Raw genomic sequence first — 24,015 nt, 5'->3', positions numbered from 1 at the left:
CTCTCTGCCTTGATTTTCTGAACTCTCCAGATTAAATTAAATAAATGTATTAAATTAACAGAAGAGCTATTGTATTTCAGGAGAGCACTACTGCTGGTAAGGAACCAAAGAGATGAAATGAAGGCACGTTGAGCAGTCTGGTATTTGACTTGAGCAGGGAAGCGTCGTGCAATACAAAGCAGCAAATGACAGCAAAGCTCTAGTAAGACAGAGACTTTTCAAAAGGTACACACTGAAAATCTTTCAAAGCTTGTGCTTTAACAAAAAAGTCACACAGACTAAGAGTATGATATAATGTATTGGAGTTCCTGGCTATGAGTTGTGAATGAATTCTGCTAATCACTACGGAATTCTAATTGCCCAACCATTGATTACCTGCTGTCATTTAATTGGGTTTGGAGAAGAACGTTAAATATAATAAAGCATCCTGTGTAGGCTTTGATCATTATGATAAGAAACTGACAGAATAATATTAAGAATTCTGGAATTCACATGAACTGTAAAGGAGTAAACCTGGAAAAAAAAAAAGCATTAGAGGAATAAAAAACTACTGAGAGGTATAAGGAGCTGTTAGGTCACACATATTTTTCATCTTCAGCCTGATTAAAGCTCTTCAGGCACAACTGAACAGAGCATGAAAATTGCCAGGATTATTTTTCTGTAGTGACCTGGTGAACCTAGTGAATATTTTAGACTTACAGAATAACCTTGCTGTCATTTATAGTAATGTTGCACTTCTCTGAGAACCAAAGGATGGTGTTTATTCAAGACGTTTACTTTTCGTAATAACTGTCATACTAATTCAGTTTCACCTCAGTGAACTTCTCCAGAGTTAACATGAGTGAGGTTGTAGAAAGACCTCAGAGAGATGAGTCTGTTCTCTTCATAAGTTGTTAATAAACCAGTGATCACCACGTTTTGGCTTTGGGAACATCCCAGCAATATGATTCCTGAGTAGTTATTGTAGTACAGAAATGCTATATTTCTGAGTAATTACTGTTTGAACCTAAACTAGTACGACAAAGCATTGTAGTTACTATTTGTCTCTTAAATCAGAGGATAATATACTTCTTTTAAGGACTGCAGACCAACAGTTAAATCATGCTCAGACTAGCGCAAGAGAGGCAGATCAGATGCTGGAAGATAGACATGCTTTCGCAGTGTAAAGCATGTAAGCATATTCCTTTTCAAGCGTTACTCTGATAATAAATACAAAGCATTTAGCATACTGAAATCATTTTTTGTTTTTTCTAATAATTTTTAACCCATCTGACTAAATTGAAACGAACTTAAACACTGCCCAAAATTTACCATAATGAAATCGCAGACTGGACAACCTTCATAAACCTAGTCTAGAACCTAGTCTACTCACTTATAGCAGAATTGTGAAAGGACCATCAAGTTCAGACCAGCCAGTATTCCTTTTGTAATGTATGGCTTCATAGTTTGCTTTGGAGTTGTAAACTTCAAAGTTTATGGCAATTACTTGCTGAATAGCAAAATACTGGGAATAACATTTATTTTTCAAAACATCAAGCAAATTAAACTTAGATCAGTCCACACTGTATATTGCTAGGCATTTGAACAAAATCAGCAAGTGAAAACAATGTGTAGTAACAGAACAAAGGGATGAAGAGCAAAATGATAACTAAGCAAGATGACCCTTCATTTTGGTTACACTGTGCTGTCTGGCTCTCTATACGTAATTCTACTTCATTTAGTATTGCACGGGAATGTTCCAGTTTTATCACAGTATGGTATCTTGCAAGTTATATGTTTGAGTGATTTCTCGCCTTCTTAAGTTTTGTATAGTAACCGCTTGCTTGTGTCCCACTAGGAATGCAAATTAAAATACATTCAAATGAAAATATAAAAAGAATACTTGAAATAAGATTTTTTTTTTTCTGAAAAGCATGGTTTTATTTTAATGAGCACACTTGATAAAATATGTTCCACCTGCTGCCCCCTTTTCTGTGTTTCACTGATAACATGACCCACCACGCTGAAACATTGTTTCCTGAAATGCTGTAGGCAAACCTGAGGGTGAAAAGACAAAAAGGGAAGTGAATGTTAAACAGAGTGGGAGAGAAAGGAACTGTGTGGCTCTGTGAGGAAATCGGACGAAAGTGGTAAAAGGTAAAAAAGGTGTGGTTAGAGTTGGATATAATAAGGGAAAAAATAAGTGCATATTCCTTTTATATTTTGCGCATCATGGAATAGAGAAGGAATAACTCTATCCTCATCTTTACACAAAATTCCCAACAGTATCCATGGGATATGAATGTGGGAAAAGAAGATAGATTTCAGTCACAGTAACATGAGTTTAATGTTAATGTAATGGAGTTCATGTTTTGGAAAGTGTTTGTAAGTTTGGGAAAATTAAATTTCTTTTTAAAAAGATCTTTGAGTAAAGGAAAGAAAAATCAGAAATAGAGAGGCTACTATGTTTACTTTCCTTAACTACATCTAACCTAACTGTTTTTAACATCATTCCAGGGTTATTTTATAATTTATATATTATATATGTATACTCACACACACACACACACACACACACACACACACACACACACAACTGTTCATGAATTTGCACTTTCCACAAGTATCTAAGAAAATGGTATTTAAGAACAATTCCTTCGTTTACAGACGTAACGTCTACAAACAGAGGTAATTACTTAGGACCAGTTCATGATCAAAGGAGGATTTGGGGCAAGAAAAGCATCCCAGCAGAGGAATACTAGTCCTTCTGAAGTATATGGCAATACTCTGATTGGCTTACAGGGGTGGATTTCCTGCTATACACTGTTTTTTCAATTTAACATTGAAATCTTTCTCACTGCCAGTCACAGTTTGTGCAAGCACTTAATTCTGTTTTAGCTAGGACTCACCTTGTATAAATGGTTAGCCCAAAGCTTCACCTAAATTCTTCTGCGTTGATAAATTTTACTTTTCAGCCTGTCCTAAGACAATGGTTCCTTCAAGTCTCCCCTTCAGAGTTTTTAATGAAAAGAAATATGGCCTATTTCATGAGGACATATCTTATATGTTTTTAGCCTGCTCAAAATCTTCTTCTGTTCCATACAAACAGCTATATTTTGTTCTTGACAAAGCATCAGCTTGCAACAAACAGCTTTGATCCTGAACACATGCTTCATTTTCATTCTGTAATTTTATTCCATGATGCTCTTTATTATTCTGTAGTCTGTCTACTGTGAGCCATATCCCACAAGTCATTGCCACATTGGGTCAAGCTATGGGCCTAATTGTGACAAGAGAAAGAAATCTCTGAAAGAATCCACCTATTCTTAGCAGATACGGTAGGTGAATAATAAATCAAAGCAAGAACTTGGATAACAGCATTCATGCATGTTAGCATATTGAATGAGTTGGGAAGTATGGACTCTTGGGCTGTTCCGAATTTTGTTTATTGCAAACCACTTAATCACAAAATTAAGTAATCTAGTTTTGGCAAATGACAGTTTAGTGCCCAGTTTTGCACATGAATCTACTTACTAAACTCCCATTGATTTCATGCCAGACTTTTGGAATGGAGGGTGAATTTACCGTGTGCATTGTAACAGTCTTCACTTCAAAGGCAATTAATAATCATCTACAGTCTGATCCATGCCTTAGGGAAGTATTTGGATGTGTACTTAACTCTTTCTGATTAATCAGTGTACCTGAAATTATGTATGTTCCATTCTGGTTCAGAAATAGATTTCTAAATCAGGACAAATGTTTAATTGGATATACTTCAATTCAGGAAAACGACGAGTGTAGAAAGCTTCACAGAATTTACGGAGGTGGAGATGAAACTCCTAGGTGACTATAAAGCAGTAACCAATTTGTCATCTTTTGCACTGACCTCCTGTGAACACAATTGATGATAGGGAAAGACAGTTCTGAACTTGTCCGAACAGTGACCAGAACATCCAGCTGTTTAACCTAGAGTGTCTGAACAGCTATTACATATCACATTAATTTCAGAGGCCTCAACTGATATATTGTGGTAGACTGTAGATGATTTCTTCTGAGGAAGCTTCCAACTGCTCTGTGCTGTCTGACATATCAGTTTGTACCAACTGGTACTGATGACTGTGAAGTGGGAGTTTAAGTAACTGCAAGTTCTTCAGCTTGGCTGGAGGAGGTGCAGCCTTTATAAAAGAAATTCCAAGGCAAATGATTAGATAGTTTTGTTTTAAGTTCGTCATGACCTTACTGTTACCAAGAACAGGAACAATCATATTTCCTGTTGCATCATATTTTACTTAATGTGTCACCGTTCCTTTCACTCCATTTAAACTGTTCTTACTGAAGTGTCTACTTACCCCTTCTTACTCAGATCTCAAAACTACCCAGACTAGCTTTGATCCAAGAACATGGACTGAATGCCCGCTAGCAGTTGAAGCACATTACATACACCCTTGGAGCACATGTGTAGGGTTAGTTTCCACTGAAGAGAGCCCATCCAGTTCATGAGCTCCAAGACTGCTCTGTGATGCAAACCAAAGCTCAGTAAGTGGAAACAATTGGGAGATTCACTTCCAAAGCATGCCTGTGGTATGAACTGAAATGTAAATGTAAATGCACTCTTAACTGTCATCTTAAGTGAACATAACTAAAATAGAGCTGTTCATCCTTACTGTCCATTCTGTTACCTCTTTCCCCTCTGCCTCCTTTTGGAGTGTGGACTTACTCAGAGATCCAGCAAACTCATCTCCAAGCTCGTATGACTTAGAATCTTAATTATTCAGCATAACTTTCTTTGGCTTTAGATATGATCTTGCTTCACTCATAGCAACCCAGAATACTTCTGCAAAGCTCCTTTTTCAAGATGCTTCTAGAGCACGTCAACCCTTCTCTTGCATTATAAAGCTGTTGTTTGGATAATTTCTCCCTATCCCGTTAAACCTAAGCTGCTGGTCTTTGTATTCAAAATCCTTCACAACTTGTTTACACCTTATTTATCATTTTTCATTCGATGATTATTTCTTACCTCATTCTTTGCCTATCACCATTAACGTTTTCAGAGGAGTATTGCGTGCTTTCTGCATGCTGCCTCTCACATTTAGAGCTGTCTTTTGACAGATGGCTATAAAAAAAAAACCTTGAGAATGGCTATAAAAAAGCTTGAGAATTATTTGGGTGTTAATTTACTGTGGCATAGCCTGTCGAGCTGACCAGCATGGTCCCGTTATCTGTCTCTTTTAACTTAAATTGTAAGCTCCTTGAGGTATCGTTTTCTCGTTTCCTAGCATGGATGCAGGTGGTTATTTGTTTCTATAACAAAATAACTACTATATGATTGCGCTTTTATTTCTGTTGCAGCTCACGTATATAATCTTTTTTCCATTTCCAGAAAGCTTCTCTTGTCTTGGTTAGGTAAGACATCTGGTCAGTATAGCTCAACTGCAAGGCAAGGATTGTAAGAACTGTTTCAATTAGCAAAAATCTCCCAGTCACAAATATTACAATGTTGTTACTGGAAAGCAGGGTTATACAAGGTTACTTCTAGTCCTTGTAGTCTTTCTGGAGTTGGGTGGTTGGAGGGTGGAGTCGTATTTCTTTTTAGTGCAGTTAAATCACAGGGTTAAAATGGTTCAAATATTGTTTTCTCATTTAGTACTATGCATTCATTTAGTCACTAAGATACAGACCTGTTTTTAGTGGAGTGGTATAATTGGCCAGTAGTGGCTCTGGTAGATACGCAAAATGCACTAAAATATGTGAGAATGACCACACAGTCAAGACAGCAGCTTTACCACGTTCAACTGTACCAGCAAATTTACAGGAAAGCAGCAATGTAGCATTAAATGACACAGCAGGAGAATACCCTGTATTAAGCTCTTACCATTCTGAGAACAGTCTAGGATGTATCTTGCTCAGTTCACTCTTGCAAGCAAGTAAGTGCCTCCCTTGCTTGACCTGGCTAGCCTCATAAAGTCGATCTTGAAACAGTCCAGTATTTCTTGTGCCCCTGTGTTCCCTAGCCTTAAAAGATCATCAGACATCTATTTTTGTTTTATATACATATCTTAGCAGTAGCTTAGGAACCAGTCTTACATCTCTTTTTACAGATGAAAAATGTGAGCGTGAGATTACGGGCTATATTCAACTGGACCGGATTCAACGCTCACCACTCATGCTGGCTACTCGCCTCAACCCTCTGGGCTGCTCTTCAGAGACACCTAGATCTTGCCCTTGACGATACGCAGGTGCTTAGGGAGAATTTAGGCCACTGAAATACTGCTCCATGCATTTCCCTGGGTCATACAGGATTTATGCAGCACACCAGGAAATTTAACTTGGGTCTCCAGAGGCCTAGGCAAGAGCCTTACACCTTTCTTCTTCCCTAGCAGACTTTCACTTACCTCTGGAAGATTTCCTATATCAATAATTGATATTTAGACTTAGGTTAATGAGAGAAAAAGATCAAATATTTTTATTAGACGTTGTCATTCTGAGTGTGCTTATGTAAGGACTCAGCTTAATTCTTTCAGACTTTCTGAAAATAGGCCCCATACAATTTCCGTGCAATCTTCTCTTATGCAGAAAATTAAGAAATATTTTACGTCTACTAATGTAGATTAGCTGCTTTGAACTAGTAGCTTCCAAAAATGTTTGCAACTTAGAATATACGTTTGTGTGTGTTTCCATACATATGCATGCACAGTTTGTCCATATTTAAGGATTGAACAGCTGTGTTGGTGCATATCTGAGGCTGGTATGACACCAAGTATGAATACAGTAGGTATTGCTAAAGTTGATTTTAAATTCAAAATGATCGTCATTGGGCCAGTCACTTATTAGTCCCTGTTCCATTTACAACCTCTGTTTGTATTGATGTTTATTCCTATTTTTTTCCACTCAGATGTGGCAAGAGCAATTGAATTACTGGAGAAACTGCAAGAATCTGGAGAGGTACCAGTACACAAGCTACAGTCCCTAAAGAAAGTGCTGCAGAGTGAGTTTTGTACAGCTATCAGAGAGGTATGGAACTGAAATTTTTAGCTGTTTCTCAGAATGGCATCCATAATCATAAAAGGAAAAATAGACTTGCTTTTCAGTGCTGGAGAAGTGGAGTACCTTGTATGAGGGATGATGGATCTGAGATGTGTCTCTAACCGCCCGTCTGCTATAGTGCAAAATGCTGAAGTTATTGGAAAGCAGAAACAGAACAATTGCATCAGCAAGGCATCGAGTCTGAGGCAATTAGCCTTGCTAAGGGGAAGGGGTGATTAATTAGTACTTTTGTGTTCTATTCATGCTGTTTCAGGGTTTGTGCTAACCTGTTCAGCTCCGTGCTGGGATCTGGGGACATGCCAGATTGGGTCAGTGCAAGCTGAAGTGCATCTTCTTTGAACTCAGGTGTAGGATACGGATGGGCTGTGAAAATCAGAACGCTGTGAAAGACAAACAGTGCAAGCACTAAAGTTAACTGGTAACTGAAGCTAATGGGAATCTTGCAGTTGGATTCAATGGTCGAGTCCTAGTGGGTCTTGCTGCATGTGTCAGAAATTCTTGTCAGATTGCTAAGAACTGTGATTGTTATTCTACAAGCCACGGTCTGGGGACTTCCTAGCTCTGCCCAACAAGAGATGATAAGCGATGGCTATCTTCTTCCAGACACGCTAGAGGAGAAGCACCCCCATTCCCACATACCTACAAACAGTATCTTTAAAAGGGTTAAAATGTAAATACTTCTCTAGCTGATTCTTGGACAGAAGCTATGAATGTGTCAGACTTTTTGCTTACTAAGTTGAATACTGTTAGCAGGCCAGACTGAAGTGATTCTAAATGCCGTAATGGAGGCAACAGCTGTTCACCAGAAATTCTCTAAGAACTTCTGGTTCAGTTTAGCTGTCTAACGCCTGAAATGATTCCTCCTTCACTAAAATCAATAGGAAATCTGTTGTTACCTCAATGGTAGCAGGACTGAACAGGATAACTGATTGAGCACAATAACTAGGCAACAGCACCGCATTGATTGAGTAGGCTGCTGGGTGGCTGGAAGGAAGAAAGAACAGACATTAGTTTAATAAGCAGAATGCAACACACTCTTTGTTTTATGGAATATATTCTTCAATGTGAGAAACAGAGAGAGGTTTCCACTTCTTAGCTGGCAGTTTTCAAGGCTTTTTAAAAGGAATACTGTTCCATAACAATAAGTAATGGCACTGTGTACCCTGAAAAGCTGATGCTTTGACTAGTCCTTTCATTTAACCAACTAAATGCTTCTTTAATTGACCACAGAGCACTGAAGAGTTATTTTTCTTCAGAAAGCAGAGCCTATCTCTCAAACTGTGAGGAATTTTCTGTCTCTGCAGCATCATCAGTGAAATCTTAACAAATCGGTGTTCGTCTCTGGAAAAGGTTCTTAACAGGAGCAAACGCATAGCTCTTTGAAGCGGGTATAGAGCCTAGGAAGAGGAAAATAGCTTAGACTAGTGCACTCTCAGTCCAGTGAACCGAAAGCAGATTTTTGACAATATCATTTCAATGGCACAGAAGGTCTTTTAGAGAGCGTTGTATGAACCCCCCACTACAACATTGTCCTTTACCCTTGTGTATATTTTTGTTATTTATTCAAAGCTGATGCTATATTCTAGTCTTCTGATTGGTGAAGATTATTAGGACAGATGAAGTGCAAGGCTCTAAAAGTGAATGCATGATTGGACTACTGAGAAGGTATATTCATATACAGCATAACACTAGGCAACCTGAATTGATGAAGGGAACACTGGTCTGACAATAAACCTTAAAGAGCTGGAGGCAAGAAGTTAATGTACGCAGCTAAGCAAAAACACACTAAATCATCAATACAGAAAGTGACATGCCTTTGCAAATTATGGGAATTTCATTTACTGTTAACATCTGGTGATCAGTACTGAAACGCCTTGAGAATAAGGATACAGATTGATAAACTCACGCATCTTCTGATGAGTGGAAGTTTTCTTTTAAGTTGTTTCTGAAAATTCTGTTTTTCTGTATGTTAAATAGCAGTGTAAAATCTAGATATGTCAGGCTTTCCTTCTATCCTTCTTTCTCCATTTTCCATTTCAAGATTCAATCTAATATTTTTCTGTGTGCATATTATTTAAAATGAAATCTGACAGGTAAATACCAATAGTGAAATGAATCACTGTATTACATTTATCTGTATAAAATGTAATCAGATCAGAAGGTCTGTATAAAAATCTGGTTTAGCAGTCAGAAACACAAAAATATTCGTTATTTTATTCTGTTATCTTAGGACTCCTACCGAAATATCAGGTCATCACCCAAAAGAATTTTTGCAAGACTAGGTCGCTGACAATCATTTCGTAAAAGAAGAAGCCGTCAACACAAAATATTCTGCTGTTGTTGCATGTTTTGTGTGAAATTAGTCTGTGGAAAAACGTGTTCTTTTTGAAGATAGTTTAGTTTCTACTTCCCTAACTTAAGACGTGTATACTTACTATAAAATTATTTTACGGACAGAGCATCCTAAAAATAACGAAACCACTAGTGAAATCCAGGCACAAAAAATGGCAGTGACAGAAGTCAAGCCCATTTCTGAGGAGGTCTGGATTTCCCCCTGGTTATTTTAGAGACATATTTGATTATATTACGTAATACTAAGAACATAGTTTTACTATTTGTTAGATAGGATAGTTTAACAAGCATGTATTCTTTCACCACTCCTAGCGAGTATAATTGAATGATTTTCTTTAATTAATAATGGTGCATTTTCATGCCTTAGCAATCCGAATTACTAGAATCCCAGTAATGCTGACATGCAATTTATTATTATCTGGTCATTTTCTCAAACTGCCTACCTGTGCTTTATGTTATTGACCCTGGTATGTGTCTGTGCAAATATTAGGGAGCCACATTAAGGTTGCTGGGTGGTGAAAGCTGAGTCTAGTGATACTGTGCTTATTAAATTACTACGATACAGTATATGACAGCAGCAAGCTGGCTGGAACCCGTAGCTGTTCACTCCAAATAGATACTCTAATTCATTTACTGCTTTTTAAAGGGCTCTACCAAATGTCACAGTCTGCTTATTGGCTGGACTCGGGTGAAAATTCTCATTAATTTCTTCTGTTAAGATTATTCATTTAGAATGTAGGATGCCAGGAGTCATTTAAAACTCTTAGTTTTATTGTGTTTCAAGAACCCCAAGATCCGTTTGTTCAGTTTGCAGTATAACGCTGTTCTTCCAGCCCCTAGACCTAGCTTCTGAAAGCCACATTTCTTTTTTTCCTGCCTGATGAATCTTATTCCCAGTAAAAACAGAGGTTCTACAGGACCAACTCTATTGGCTTTTACCTATGGCAGCACCAGAATTCAATTTCTGCCCTCCATTACTTTTCCTTTTCAGTCACTGGGGCTGAATATTTGTCAGAGGAAGGAAAAAGAATTCCGTTCGGTCTTTCATTCCCGCAAAGCAAACCCACCTATTAAAATAAATTAGAAGATGAAATTTTGAAAATATATTTATGTAAGTATAGAGAAGATTTACAGCTAGAGATGCTGTAATTCACAGCACAAAATGATGATTTAGGCTCAGCAGGAAGCTTCACTTTTAAGGCCACATTTACCCATGCAAATACAGGTATTAGTCAGAATTAAGCAAAAGTGGTATGTCGGACCTCTAATAAGATAATTAGTAAACAAAAGGCCAATAGGACAAATCACATGACTAAAAAGCAAGCAAGATTAGTGTCTCAGCTCGGATTAGTACCTCAGGTCAGAAAAGCAGTATGATCATATTAGCAAGATGTACCATTAGACTAGCTGGGAAACAATGTTCTTTTTAGGCTAATCGGTTACCTTGTTTTCGTATTCCAGATATCTTATTCAGAATTACTGTGCTGTTAATTTAGTAGTAGCAATTCTGCAGTAGCAAATACAGAATTGTCCTCAAAAGTATGCAGAAGCGTCACTGCCTCCAGTTGCCTGCTTTTGGTTTTGTTAAGTAATGTTCTACATTTCTTAAGGAAACTTGTATTACTCTAAAAGTCTCTGTGAAGTTGTATTTTCAGGACAGACCTTTATTAGCACAGAATAAAATTGTCGATTTAAAACTAATGCTACCTTTTTGACACCAAATGATCAGACATCAAAGAATTTAGAAAGTCATCTTGGACCGAATTCATTAATATTTTCACATGCTGATGCATAGATTAAATTGTATCTTTCATTAAAATTAGAGTTACTGAAAATTAATTCTACAGTTTCAGTATTTTTTTAGATACTGAGGTGGGCTCTATTTTCAGCGGAACCAGTCCAGTTCACCTCAATTCTGTGACAGTGTACCATTTGCAAGAATCTGATCCTTTACATTTTCCAAAACTAATATCCCAAGCCTTTTCAAGGAACATGACCTACATGCCACTGAAAGCATTGAATTTCTGTCCTTAACTCTGGGTTTTTCAAGATTGCACACAGGAGTTGTAAGAATTGTAAAAGTTCAGAATCGGTCACAGACCCTTACTTGGTCAAGTCAGTAAGCACACAAAATACTTTGCAGACAGTCTTTGAGATTCGTCTTTCTTAAATGTCTCCGGTGCAGACATATATGCATTTGAATCATTCAAAACTCCCTTTCTAGTCATTGGAGAGAAATAGGTACTCTTAAGACACAATTCATCTAACTTATTTTAGACATCAACATTAGGATGAAGTGCACCTTCAAAGTGTCTGTTACTCCTCAGTGACTATGTAGGGAGCCAGTGCAGATAGTAATGGTAGATGTCAAAGTTTGGGCATAAGTCCCGCTCAATGTGTCAGGAGTGAAAAGCCACATACAATAATGATTAAAAGTTCTACTAAATCAGTACAGACTCATCAGCCTTTGGAAAGGGCGTTACTTAACTTCATTCAAACATGATATTGGTATGGCCAAATATTAATGTATTCATGTAACGATGCATTGAGGGAAAGACTTGCAAGGTTTTTAACTTCAGCAGGAAAACAAAATTGCCAAATTTCAAAAGGCAGGCTACCTGCTTCTTGTCTTGCCACCATGCTGCATTATGCATTTAGAAGGTTCAGAAGCTTGAAAAGCTTATGTTAGCAGTAAATGCAAATAATATTTTTTCTATAGAATTACTCTACTGTGTTCAAATATGTGCTATTTCTTAAAATCAATGTAAACAGAAATTATGCAAATTTTGAAAAGAATGAAGTTTCATTTACCACTTTACCAGACAAAACTGATTGAAGCATTACACTGCTTTTTGCAAGCCCTGGATGGCATGAACAAGAGCTCCTGGAATCATTACCAGCAGATGGCCTTCATTAATGGCAATTATATGTATTTACCAAGCAGCCCAAGCACTATCTGAGAGAAGGCATTATTAAGTCTTTGTGCAATTACTAAGTCCCCATGATTTCCATGACTGCCCTGCAGGAGATTTAAAACAGCTGCTCTTGTCACCTTTTTTAGCTGCCTGCAACTAAATACATTGATTTCACAGATGTAGTACCCCAGAATCTGGGGCCATATCGTATCATTGATCTTTAATCAGTGTTCTCTCCCAGTGGTTTTGAGTAAAGATCAATTCTCAGAGTTGGCTGATGACTATATATCTTCTTGAATTTGTGCTCTGCTGGCTTAGTCGTGTTCTTCATGAAAGAGAGATATTCCAGTGCTGCAAACGTCCTGCAATATATAAAAGCAAAACAGTAATATGTCTTGCTCATAGTTGTGTTTATGTGGGTTAGTGCTCCGTAGTTACTACAATTCTTTAGTTAGTGGTGCTAATGTGATGTTCTTAGTTCTGTGCACAGCTGCAGTTGTGTGTTATGGAAGGTTGCTGTAATGGAGCTCTGGGGATGCACCTCAGCCTGTTTTTTGTTTTCTCCACATTACCGTTTCAGTTTATTGATGCAGAATCATATTTGATTACATAAAACTCTTATGGATAAGCAGAATAACCTTTTCTGCAGTTCTTCTCAAGCCTGCTTCTTCCTCATGCAAGAAATTAGCTGCTAGGTGAGCTGCTAAGAAATATTTTTTATTGGCAGATTGTGAGACGCTGTTGTAGCATCAGTATCAGCTTGCATTTCTGCCTTGATACAGCCTCAGTACCCTCCTACTTCCACTTAACAAAATCACTGAAGAGACTCTTGAGACATGCTCCTCCATCTCAATCGTTGAATTGTACCTTTAAAAAAGGAAAGTTGTTTAAATCTATTTAAAAACTCCATTTTAGCTACATTTTTGGTTGGTATATAAAACAAGAAATATCAAAAAATTTTTTTTCTCCCTTCCTTCTCAGCTGGATAGGAACAATTGAAATACAGGCTTTTATGACTGGCTCAAGTTTGGTCATGTTTCATCTGGGTGCTGATTTTGGCAAGGCTTTGCCAAAGTGGTTTATATATCAAGCATTGCTATTGCATACTGCAGCCCTTAGAGCATATAAAGAATTCCTGATAAAGTAGAGGAAGTAAGTGTTCCTCGATGCTTGTCATACTGCTGAACCCGCAAGTAATTGGCGGAGAGTTCTGAGACAGAGTTCTAAATTTTGACCTATGAATTCCAGGCGGTCTTCTGGGAATTAACTAATCACACTTGGTGCTGTTCTAAAGCGTAAGACTGAGAGGACTATAGCATTATCTTCAAAGGCAGTAAATCATAGTTGTCATTGACGTAAAGCAGAGAGTAAAAGCATATGTAAGGGATATGAAACAAAAAAAAAAAAGGCCCAATAAATTTTTCGTTATTCCTAATATACATATTTTTTTATTTGGAAATAAAAGTCTATTTTTAATTATTCTTAAGAGGGCGTCAAACAACTTCCTGTTGAATTTAGAGCAGCCTTTTCAGTCAGAATCTTTATGTTGCAGGGAAGAAAAGAGGGCATTTGGGGGTCTTGTGTGTCCTAACAGCAATGCTAGTAGGAATATTTCAACTGACTCATCCAGTATGCGTCCATCAGTGCTCACACCAGAGCAGAGGGTGTGACAGCATGCATTTCCCAGTGCATCTGCTATGTTCTTCTGCTAGCACAGAAGGGAGGAAAGAGATTTTGGCCCGAGCCTGTAACCCCTGTTGGGTTGTTTCTTGGACAGTCACAGCCCTCACGTGGCAAGAACTCAAAGACCAAAGCTTTGCTCACTTTTCTGACAGCTGCACAGAGTGGAGTGAGATCCTATCAGAGTGGAGTGAGCACCATCCCTTTCCACACAACAAGATAAAAAAGAGCTTGAGCAAATTTGTATTTAGGGATTTTAACTAAACTCCATAACTTTTAACTTTAACTCCATAAAATGTTCCACCCTAAGTTAAAATATTTTACCCTAACACTGATTATACTTCATTTATTTTAATGACTTTTCAGCCCCGTGCATTTTCCTTCTTACTGCCTAAGGACAGCTTAATAATGCATCAAGTTTCAGATCATATTTTTCACTTTGGCAAAACAGCCCTAGTTTCCCCCCATAACCTTTTTCTCCCCCAAAAGAAACCTTTTGATAAAATACCCACTATGAAAATGTAAAAGCCAACATTTGTAATATTTATTTCACATATTTCTGAAGTTAAAACTGTCACATCTCCTCAGGTTGTTAAATGAAACTGAGTTCATTTACAGGCTTGAGCTTTTAAAGGAGTTAGCCTCCCTGCTGCATGAGGCAACATGACATGCAGTGTTACTGCATGGAAAGGGATTGTTCTGACAGCCGTGATAATGATGCAGATGTTTGGTTTTGAAAATAGACAGTAACAGTTATGCTGATGCAAACATGTGACTACCCACAGGCTGATGAAAGCTGATCATATCAAAATGTTCAAAATGCCACCAACCCTGAATGACCGCAACCTTGAATGACCACGTTCGATCAGGTATAAATAGCTTATTAATACAGACTGATTGTCAAAAAGCAGCTTTTTCTATCAGTTGCCAAAATTCAGTAGCTGCAGGAAATAACTTATGTAATACAGACTTTTTGGTACTTCTAGTAAGCCTCATAATATATTATATATATACCTTTCCCTGAAAAGTATCTTTCAGCCATTTCAACCTCACTGTACTCATAAGTATCCATTTGCTTTGTCCATCATTAAAGAGGTATTTTGTTTAAAGGCAACGTGAAAATAGTGTACGGTATACAGTGTGTTTCTGTGTGTGAGATAGCCTAATTCTACTTCTGTTGGGATTAATCAAACATGTGGCATAGGCCCGTAACACAATAGACAGTTATGATGCATTTGCTTGAACAACTGTGTTTATGAAGAGTCTTAAATTCATTTTTACCTTGAAATTCCTGCATGTGTAAGTGGCATCCATGGTGTTCTTCTACAGCCAGTGGTTTTATAAGATTGTCGACATCCCCTGCAAGGACTGCAATTCAGAAAGACAGTCTTATCCAATTTTGTTCTCTTTAGTCATTCAGGTTACTTCCTTCTCCAATTTTGTTTTAAGTACCAAAGATAAAAGTAACTTTTACCACTATGAAAAACCAATATTAAGACATTTATTTTTGAACTGACTTGGTTGCTGGAAAAAAATAAGCCTATTCTAAACTTCACCATGGAACTACTTTCCGCTGGACCATGATTTGTGGCTATGTTTAGTACAGTATCTTAGTACAGTACGGACTACAGCTTTGGTGGAGAAAATATTCTTTTATGATACAGTCATGCTGTCCTGAGCGTACTTATCACAGGAGATGATTGAAAAAGCAGAACACAGGCAGAAAAACAGAAATTCCACATGATATTCCAGAGATATAAAACCAAAGATAAACACTAAGTTTTTCCATTTCCATTGAAATCACAGTATTATGGTTCAGTGGAAGTGCTCTATTACATTCTTTTTGAGCTTGAGATAGGTTACAGAGGTCAAAAACCGTTATGAGAGAGGAAGGGTAGTCTGGAGAAAAGCTCTGGAGAAAGCTACATACTTCCACATGACTTAGATACGTTTCTGGCTTTGTTTGGCTCTTGCTAGTTTTCTTGTTCTCCTTTTCTTTTTGTTCCTGTTAAGGCAGCAACTTAAAATGGATAATTAGATGAGTTTGTTGTTTTTCATAGATAAGCAAATGTTGGCTGAAGTCTTGTCAAACCTACTATAAAGGAGATGAATATTTTCTTTACCCAGAATTAGACTAAGATCTACAAATACTTCAATTTGGGAAGAGGGAAAGATTTCTGAAAGAGATGAGAAAGGCCCAATGAGATCCAACAGTTGTAAGTTGAAATCAGACAAATTTAGCTAGAAAATAAGGCATTTTTAATAGAAATGTTGTTAACCAGTAGACCAATTTCCTAGACAAGCAGTAGATTTGAAGATTGAAGGTCTTTCTAAAGACTCTGTAGTTCAAACGAAAGTTATGGAATGATGAGGGAGTTACCAGATGAGGTTCCATGGTTTACAAGGTGCAAGAGTTTAAGGGTGACCGCAGCACCTCCTGATCTTTGTCGTATTCAAATTTTCTTTGCCCACTGGTATGGTAGGCCTACAGTCTGAATTTAATGCTAAAGTACCACTCTCTGGGAGTCTGTCAAGGCATAAGAACCAATGCGTCCCCCTCCACAGACAGATAATACAAATATGTTGGGAGTAGGAATGTAAAATACAGGCAAGAGGTTATGGGGAAGGAAAAAAGACCAAATAAAATGTGAAAGGGAAAGTGGTAAAAAAACAAGCAGAGGAAAAAATAAAGATGCTATTCATTTGTGCTGCGGGCGGAAGTTTGCCATCAAATACAAAGCATTCACTGGCACCACACTGCAAGTCAGAAGCTCTCCAGTGCAGCTGTGCATGGTAGCCTCTTCCTGGCACAAGAACAGGCATCCTCCTGTCCCAAGAACCAGCCCACACCCAGTAGATGATATGATATGTGGGGCTCACCTCTTAGGTGAGAAGAAGGTTGAAGGTCTGAGAATCATGTGCAGAATTTGGGAAGAGGGAAGAAGAACAGTGAGGTCAGCAGCTATGTCATTTAACACAAAGATATGAACCCTTCTCAGTATGGTAAGATAAAAGCAGCAAGGTATTTCTGTCCACTCAACATCTTAGAAAGCAGACATACTTTCTGCATCTTTTGCAGCAAGTGGAGCCAATTAGGAAGACGGGGAATCAGGCTAGCTGGTGTCAGAAGCATTATAGTGAGATGTAAGGAAATATTTCATAATTAAAATAGTAATCTTTATGCTACCACCTCGCCTCAGTTCTGCGAAGATGCGTACGTGTGTGCAGCTCTATTGATATGACTGCATAAATGCGTTGAAGCCAATTCTGTCTTCCTTGCATCAGTTATTTTCATCCTAACCCTCTGCTCTATACTGTCTGTCAGGGCCGTGTGTTCTTTTCCTTGAAAGACTTCTTCCAAAAAAGGATATAAAATCCCCTTCTAGACTGAAGCAATAAAAAGGATGATGCCAGAAGAGCTAAAGAAACCAAATCCAGACAGTGCCAATATATGTACTAAACCTTGCTCATCAGTCACTTTGCAGGTTGTTCCATTCCACCCCTTTATCCTGCATGCGTATAGCACTTACTTAGATTGTGAATTCTTGAAGGAAGGCTTTTGTATCTGTTTTTATATGCTACCATACTTCAGGCACTATAAGACAGCCAATTGCTTCTTTCCTAAGTATGTTTTCTCATTTACCAAACAAGAAACAAGAAACTCCGATGTTTTAAAACAGGTTACTTCATCACTTATAAATCTCAGCAAAGTTTATCCGGGCCTGCTACCTTTCCATGTCTAAATTTCAATATACTGTGTCCTCAGTTTGCCTCCTAATTTTATTGGAATACTTACTCATTGCTACAAAATGGTTTCTGCCTCACGTCTCTTCCCTCCTGATGTTTAGACCTCATTGTCCTAAAATCCATTGAGCATCGTTATTGTAGTTAGAATTGCACTTAGAATTGCATAGTATTTTATCAGGGAAGAAGCACTGAGTAGTACCTCTTAAAGGAGTTAATGGAAAAGAATCCTTTTAATTACATTGTAACTTCTAAGGTTCAACAGAAAATATGCTGCGTTATTCCGGTTTTTACAGACCGCTTCTTGTATCCACCTTTGTAAAACAGGCTGCTGAGTGCACTGTTTTGATCTCCTCCTAAAGCTTCCCAGTGACTTAAATAGGCCAGACCACTACCTGCTGCTTTGTTATGACTCCACGTGGAGTAGTTTCTGTTAAGAAGCTAGCTCCTAAAGTAACTGTCCCAGCCCCCATTCCTGTCCTACAGTAATGCTAGACTGGTGCCTGGGTCTTCCAGCTTAATGTGTGGGGCTGAGGACCATCATCATAACACTAACACCTGCTGCATCCGACTCACTAGAGCTCTTGCGGGGAGAAGTAATAAAACATACAGCGCTGTGTGCCAGCAAGACCGTCTGTGGTACAAGGAGGATTCCCTCCCAAGATCAAATTTTCTACTTGTGATTTTCCTCCCTTACTCTTTTCATATTTTGTGTGAGTGCTGTGGGAGAACAACTTTAGATTATATCTGGGGGTACTACCTCCAAAAGGTACAAAAGTCTGAGATCTGTATTCATGCTCTTGTGAGTATTTCTTGATAAGAGTTTGCATTCTCTGCCCCACTTGGAAGTGGGAACAAAGACGAGTGTTTCTAGCTCCAGAGCACAAATCCAAGCTGTAAGAACAAAGACCTATATGCAGCATGCTTTTCCTTTATGAGCGTTCAGCCTACGGAAGTTGACAGTCTTGGTAGAAATCACTGTGAGGAAAAATTATTTGAAGCATCACCTTTTGCCTTACAGCTGCTGCTTTGCATTTTGAAACGTTGATGTTTCACCTATAACTCCACCTCTGTTAATGAATTGTGGAAACTGGTTTTCCCAGGCACTGGATCTACAGACTGTGTTTGGAGTCTGGCAGCAAAAAATTTTATTAAACACCCATGTAGACTTTTAGGCACTTTAGAAAGAAACAGCTGCACATGCAAAATTAGGTATGCAGCGCATTTTTCAAAATAGTAACACTTACATTACTCTTCTTTCTTCAGCTCATTCATAGTGCTCAGTTATACTTTATTTTTCTCTGTGATGTCAGTGAAAGCCTCCTGGTTATGCTCCTGCAATATTACGTAGAAATAAAGGGGGGAAAGAAAGTAGGAAAGGCAGGGTAGCTGTGGTATTTTTCTTAATATTCATAGATAAATATTTTTAGAGTTAAATTGAACCTTTGACCCCTTGTTTATCTAAACATTTGCATTATTTCTGTTGAAGGAAAATTAAAATGGAAGCATTTGTACTCTGCTTTTCTCACACTGAAAGGACAAACCAAGTCATGGTACACTCCAGTGAATCTGATATAATCCAGGATGTCATTCAAAATGATTCATCTCTCATGGTCAACAAAGGACACTGTTTTCAAAGACCTCTTAGTAAATATCCTAAAGGAGTTTTTCAGAAACTTATAACTAAACTCTGCACCTTTATTTGGTCTGTATTGAGTGATATTTTGTCCAAATCAGCAAATCTACCGTTGATCTTACAGGACGCTTTAAGGTGACATTGTTAGATTCAGGAGGATTGCAGTATGTTAAAACTGTAATCTGGAGAGGTACTGGTGATAGTAGACATTGGAAGAAAAGATCTTATAAAATCATTTACCAAGTCCTTGTCATGTACTATGGACTGAACAAAAAGCGGTATTCCACTCTGGGAGGATTTGAATGCCACCTTGCTTAGTTTGAGAACAAAGAACATTTTCAGTTTATCTGTTTTGTATTCATAAAAGAGGCAGCAGAATGGATTCTTTGTGCACCAAACATATCTAAGGTGGTAGTGAGAATGCTGCGGATAAAGGGGGTAGTGTGGCTACAGGCACACAGCAATTATTTACACACTGTGCTTTTTGTGTATTGTAAGAATGAGCAATCTGAACCCTACAAAGAGTTGAAGGGGCTTGTTGGAACAGGTACAGTTAACCTCCGTCTTGTTAAACGTAATAAGAAAGTCATTTAGGTTTATACTTTTTCCTCCTTAGTCAAAATTATATTAAGCATTATGTAACCATCAAATAGGAAAATTGGATTTGCTGCTGCCTCAAGCAAGTTTTCAGGACTGATCGCAGTTGTTGCTTACAGAGAGAAATTTGACATGCAAGATTTCTTTTCTTAGGAACTGTACTATAATAGATATTATTGTCACTGGTAACTGTTTGCAGAACACCATTTTAATCCCATTATCATTGAGAATTTACAAATGATCAAAAGGATTATGTGACATCATTGATCAACTTTGCAGATGTTTTTGAGTTGGTTGATTCTTTTTTTAGCATCTGTTAGTTTAATCACCCGCTAAGGATCACCCGCTCTTTCTCCAATATAAGAATTCGCTACCAGGATAACATCTTGGATATTATGAAGGCTGCCGGATACATACTGATATGTATTGACAGCCAATACGGAGTTACAGGACATCAGGCCTACCTAATAATCACTTGAATGTATGATTATCAGTTCCTTTTTGTGGTATTTACCTTAAGAATGAATATCTTAAAAAAATTCTCAATAACTGTTACTGTATCTGAAATGCGGTCTATTTTCAAGAAATTACAGCATTATCAGTGAGTGCTTCAAAACGTTACAAGTTTTGAAGCAACAAGTATTTAGTGACTGATGACTGCAACCACACAGTAGTTGTTCTTAAATAACGAAAAGTCTTTGCTCCTACAATATAGTACTTAAGAATAAGCGTGGAACTGATCTATGGAAGACTGAACTGATCTCTACAAGATAATGCTGAGTACGTAGACTCATCCCATTTTTAGGATGGCATAATCTGGAACAAAGATAGAACAAAACAGAGACCCTTTGGAGGCTATAAAATATCAGTCTTTTTCTATATTTTTAAAATTAAGAGCAAAATGCTAGCCTCTACTGAAGTCAAAGTGAGTCTTACCAGTGGAAGCAAGATTTCACTTCAAACATAGAAAGCATGAAATTTTTGAACCTGCTCCCCTTGTCTCAGTTTTCCTCATTAGCCATCATTTTTCTGAATTAAGCCTTTGAAGGGCTTATGTGTGGGATATTCAAGTCAAATAATCTTTTGCTGTGCTTTGAAACTGCTTAGCATATTTTAGATCTTTAAGACTGTAATATATTTATTGTTATCTCCTTTTCTCTTTTGCCTTTCCCTTTTGTATAATATCCCCCCCAAAAAGTTGGAGATCAGTCATCCTAAACATTTTACTACTCGGAGTGTTGGGTTACCATTATGTCTATTTTATTTTGAGATCAGAAATGAGCTGCATGTCATAATCCCATTTAGGTGTTTGTAGCGATATGTTCATCAATGTATAAGTTTTATAATATCAGGCTCAGTGGGGAGAGATACATGATTATGACACTTAGTACTGCATAATAAGTCATCAGGACAGAGGGATGGGAGAGTTTTACCTATCAGCGAGACAAGCTGTTGTTTATAGGTCACTCAAGTACAGGAGCTGACACCTTGTCTGCTGAAGTAGCATTTACATCGTTGAAGAGGGAAGTTTTGACACTCCTGTTAAACTATCTCCAAATAAGTGAGAGGTGAATACGTTTTGGGAGGTATAATTGAATCTGCCCTCCTCGAGGACCCCAAGAAACAGATTACTATCAAAGCTAACATACTTCACCAACAAAGGTTCTCTCTGAGGAATTCAACCTGAGACGTAAAGCACGTGAAAAGGTAAAATCCCTGACGAAGCAGGTCAAGAAAGTGACCATGGTAAATCAGTTGCATATAGGAAGACATTTTTAGGTTTGATATTTTTAGAAGAAGATTAAATAAAAGGTTTTGTTTGCATGTTTCCATTCCTCCACCTTTTTCTTTTAAAAATTTGCCCATATATTGTATATAAGCATTTTTACTGGCTAGTATGAAGGCGTCTTTCACATTTTTCATTACAGAGTTAGACAAATCTAGAGATCAAAAGTAGTGAGAGAGAAATCCTTTTCCTTTTTGCCTAATGAAGGTGTTTAAAAGGGAGAGTTAAGCACCAGAGAAAGCCGAGCAAGAATGTAAACCAGAAAAAAGAACAAGCAGAAAGTTGTATATATTGACAATGGTGATTTTATGCCATTTATGTGAATGTGGAACTCCTTTCTAAAGGGTTGCCTTATCCATTGTCCACTTTTAACACAGCAAACTGCCAGCAGTTATTCTCCATTCCTATCTATGATTGATGGAAAATGGTACTCTGACCTTTCTCCAAAATTTAATTTTCACTTCCATTCTTCAGCATCTGTTGAGCAAGTTGTTTTTTTATTCTAACATCAGCCTGCTGAATCTCCAGTTCACAGGAAAGTTCAGAGAACAAAGAAGCCATCAGTAGTGGCTAAGATACCACTCAGATCAGTTGCAGGGAAACACCAGCTATTGATAATGTAGGATCTAACTGTCTGGTTTTGGAGAGTGGTGTGCTAGAGATGGGAAGGGAACAGTGTTGGAAGGTTTGCAGTTAGAATTGCAAAGTAGCATGAGAAACAAGGATTGATGTGAAACAAAACTGGTGTTTCTAAGTATGCACGAGGTTAACAGACACTCAACTGTCTGACTGTATGAATGCAGCATTAATGAAGCATAGTGTTATGAGGGAAAGAGACTGTTCTGTCTGGGTTAAAATAAAGTCCTTGTTTTGCTTCTATAATTAATTTCACTTTATTTTCATAAATATTTTAGGTGTATCAATATATGCATGAAACCATAACTGTTAATGGCTGCCCCGAATTCCGAGCCAGGGCCACTGCAAAGGTAGGATGCGTGCAACTGTTGAAATATGTGTTACCAAAGTGACCTAGTAATTGACTGTGCGCGTGTGTGTTTCAGGTATTCGTGTGTACACTGTAAGAAAATTTAGACATCAGTGGCAGCCCAGAGTCTAGAACCAGTGCTACTTCCCAGGTAACAATCATAATGGAAAATTTAAACCTTTATGCTGCTTCTGTAGCTTAAGAAAAGAGAATGATTTTATGGAATTTGATGGTTTTTGAAAAGTTGGTTTGTGAAAGCAAAGTCTGCCTGTAACAATAAGTATTTTAATGGACTGTTTTCCCATACAGCTTATCCAGGAGGGCATAATGATTTGAGAGACAGAAACTATAACAGTCAAAATTCCTCTTTAGGTAATGGGAACCGTAGGTATCAAGGTAGTAAGGATGTACAGTGATAAAAATGGCCTGATCAAGAGACTGCACAGCCAAATGCAAGCCCACTTTTTCTGAAGCATTACCTGCTTTGATAAAATATATTGTCCCTCTAGCCGTGTGAACGTGTCTTTCTCGTATCCTTAGACCGTGATGGCTACATTACAACTACTACTAAAATTATAATTTTCTAAGGGAATTCACACAACTAAGAAAGAATATGTTCTATTTAACCAGTGTTTTGATATGATCCGTATTTTCATAATAGGCACAATGATAATTCCAAACAGGGAAGTCTGCCATGGCTTTATTTTTCCCATTATCATTTTGCACTCAAGACTGTCTTCTGGGTGCTAAAGCAGGTACCATGGAAAGCAGGTAAACCTGCAAAAGCCAAACAGCTGTTTTAGAGATAGTTCTTTATGGTCCTGCTCCTGTGAAGTTAGTGACAAAACTCCCAGAAATGTTAATGGAACTAAGATCATGCCATTACGTATTTGCATTAGAGATTTTTATTTAAACTTGTAACAGAAGATGAAGGCTTGGAGTATGTTCTAAAAAGATTCCTACAGTATTCTAGAGCAGCAAGCCGTACGGTAGACAGCAAATAGCATATTGTACAATAAATTGTATATTTTCTTCCTAAATAGTATGTTCCTTTCTGTGGGCTATTTCCTGATTTTAACCTCCTTCTGATAGAGAGTTCAAATGAACAATGTAAATTTGTAAGGTCTATGCTACTGTATAGAGAAATGTGTGTTTTAGATCCTGATTTGCCTACGCTGCAGGTAAACACAGAAATGATTGCTATGTTGTGTAGTAAATGGGGAGAAATCCAGTTAGTGTTTGCCATTCTCATTTCTTATTCATATAGAACAGCAGGGTTACAAAGCAGTGTTTCAAT

General features: G+C 37.7%; 1 protein-coding gene across 1 annotated transcript in view; it reads left to right on the top strand.

Annotated features, from left to right (window-relative positions):
* Positions 1-24,015, top strand: part of LIN7A (lin-7 homolog A, crumbs cell polarity complex component) — a 49,143-nt gene that overhangs the window by 13,179 nt on the left and 11,949 nt on the right. The window contains exons 2-3 of the mRNA XM_068936401.1: positions 6,872-6,990; positions 22,648-22,719. Of these exons, the coding sequence (XP_068792502.1) occupies positions 6,872-6,990; positions 22,648-22,719 (191 nt within the window). The remainder of the gene's footprint in view (positions 1-6,871; positions 6,991-22,647; positions 22,720-24,015) is intronic.

Source organism: Struthio camelus, chromosome 1, assembly GCF_040807025.1.
Source record: "Struthio camelus isolate bStrCam1 chromosome 1, bStrCam1.hap1, whole genome shotgun sequence".
Classification (NCBI taxonomy): Eukaryota; Metazoa; Chordata; class Aves; order Struthioniformes; family Struthionidae; genus Struthio; species Struthio camelus.
This window is presented reverse-complemented; position numbering and strand designations above follow the sequence as displayed.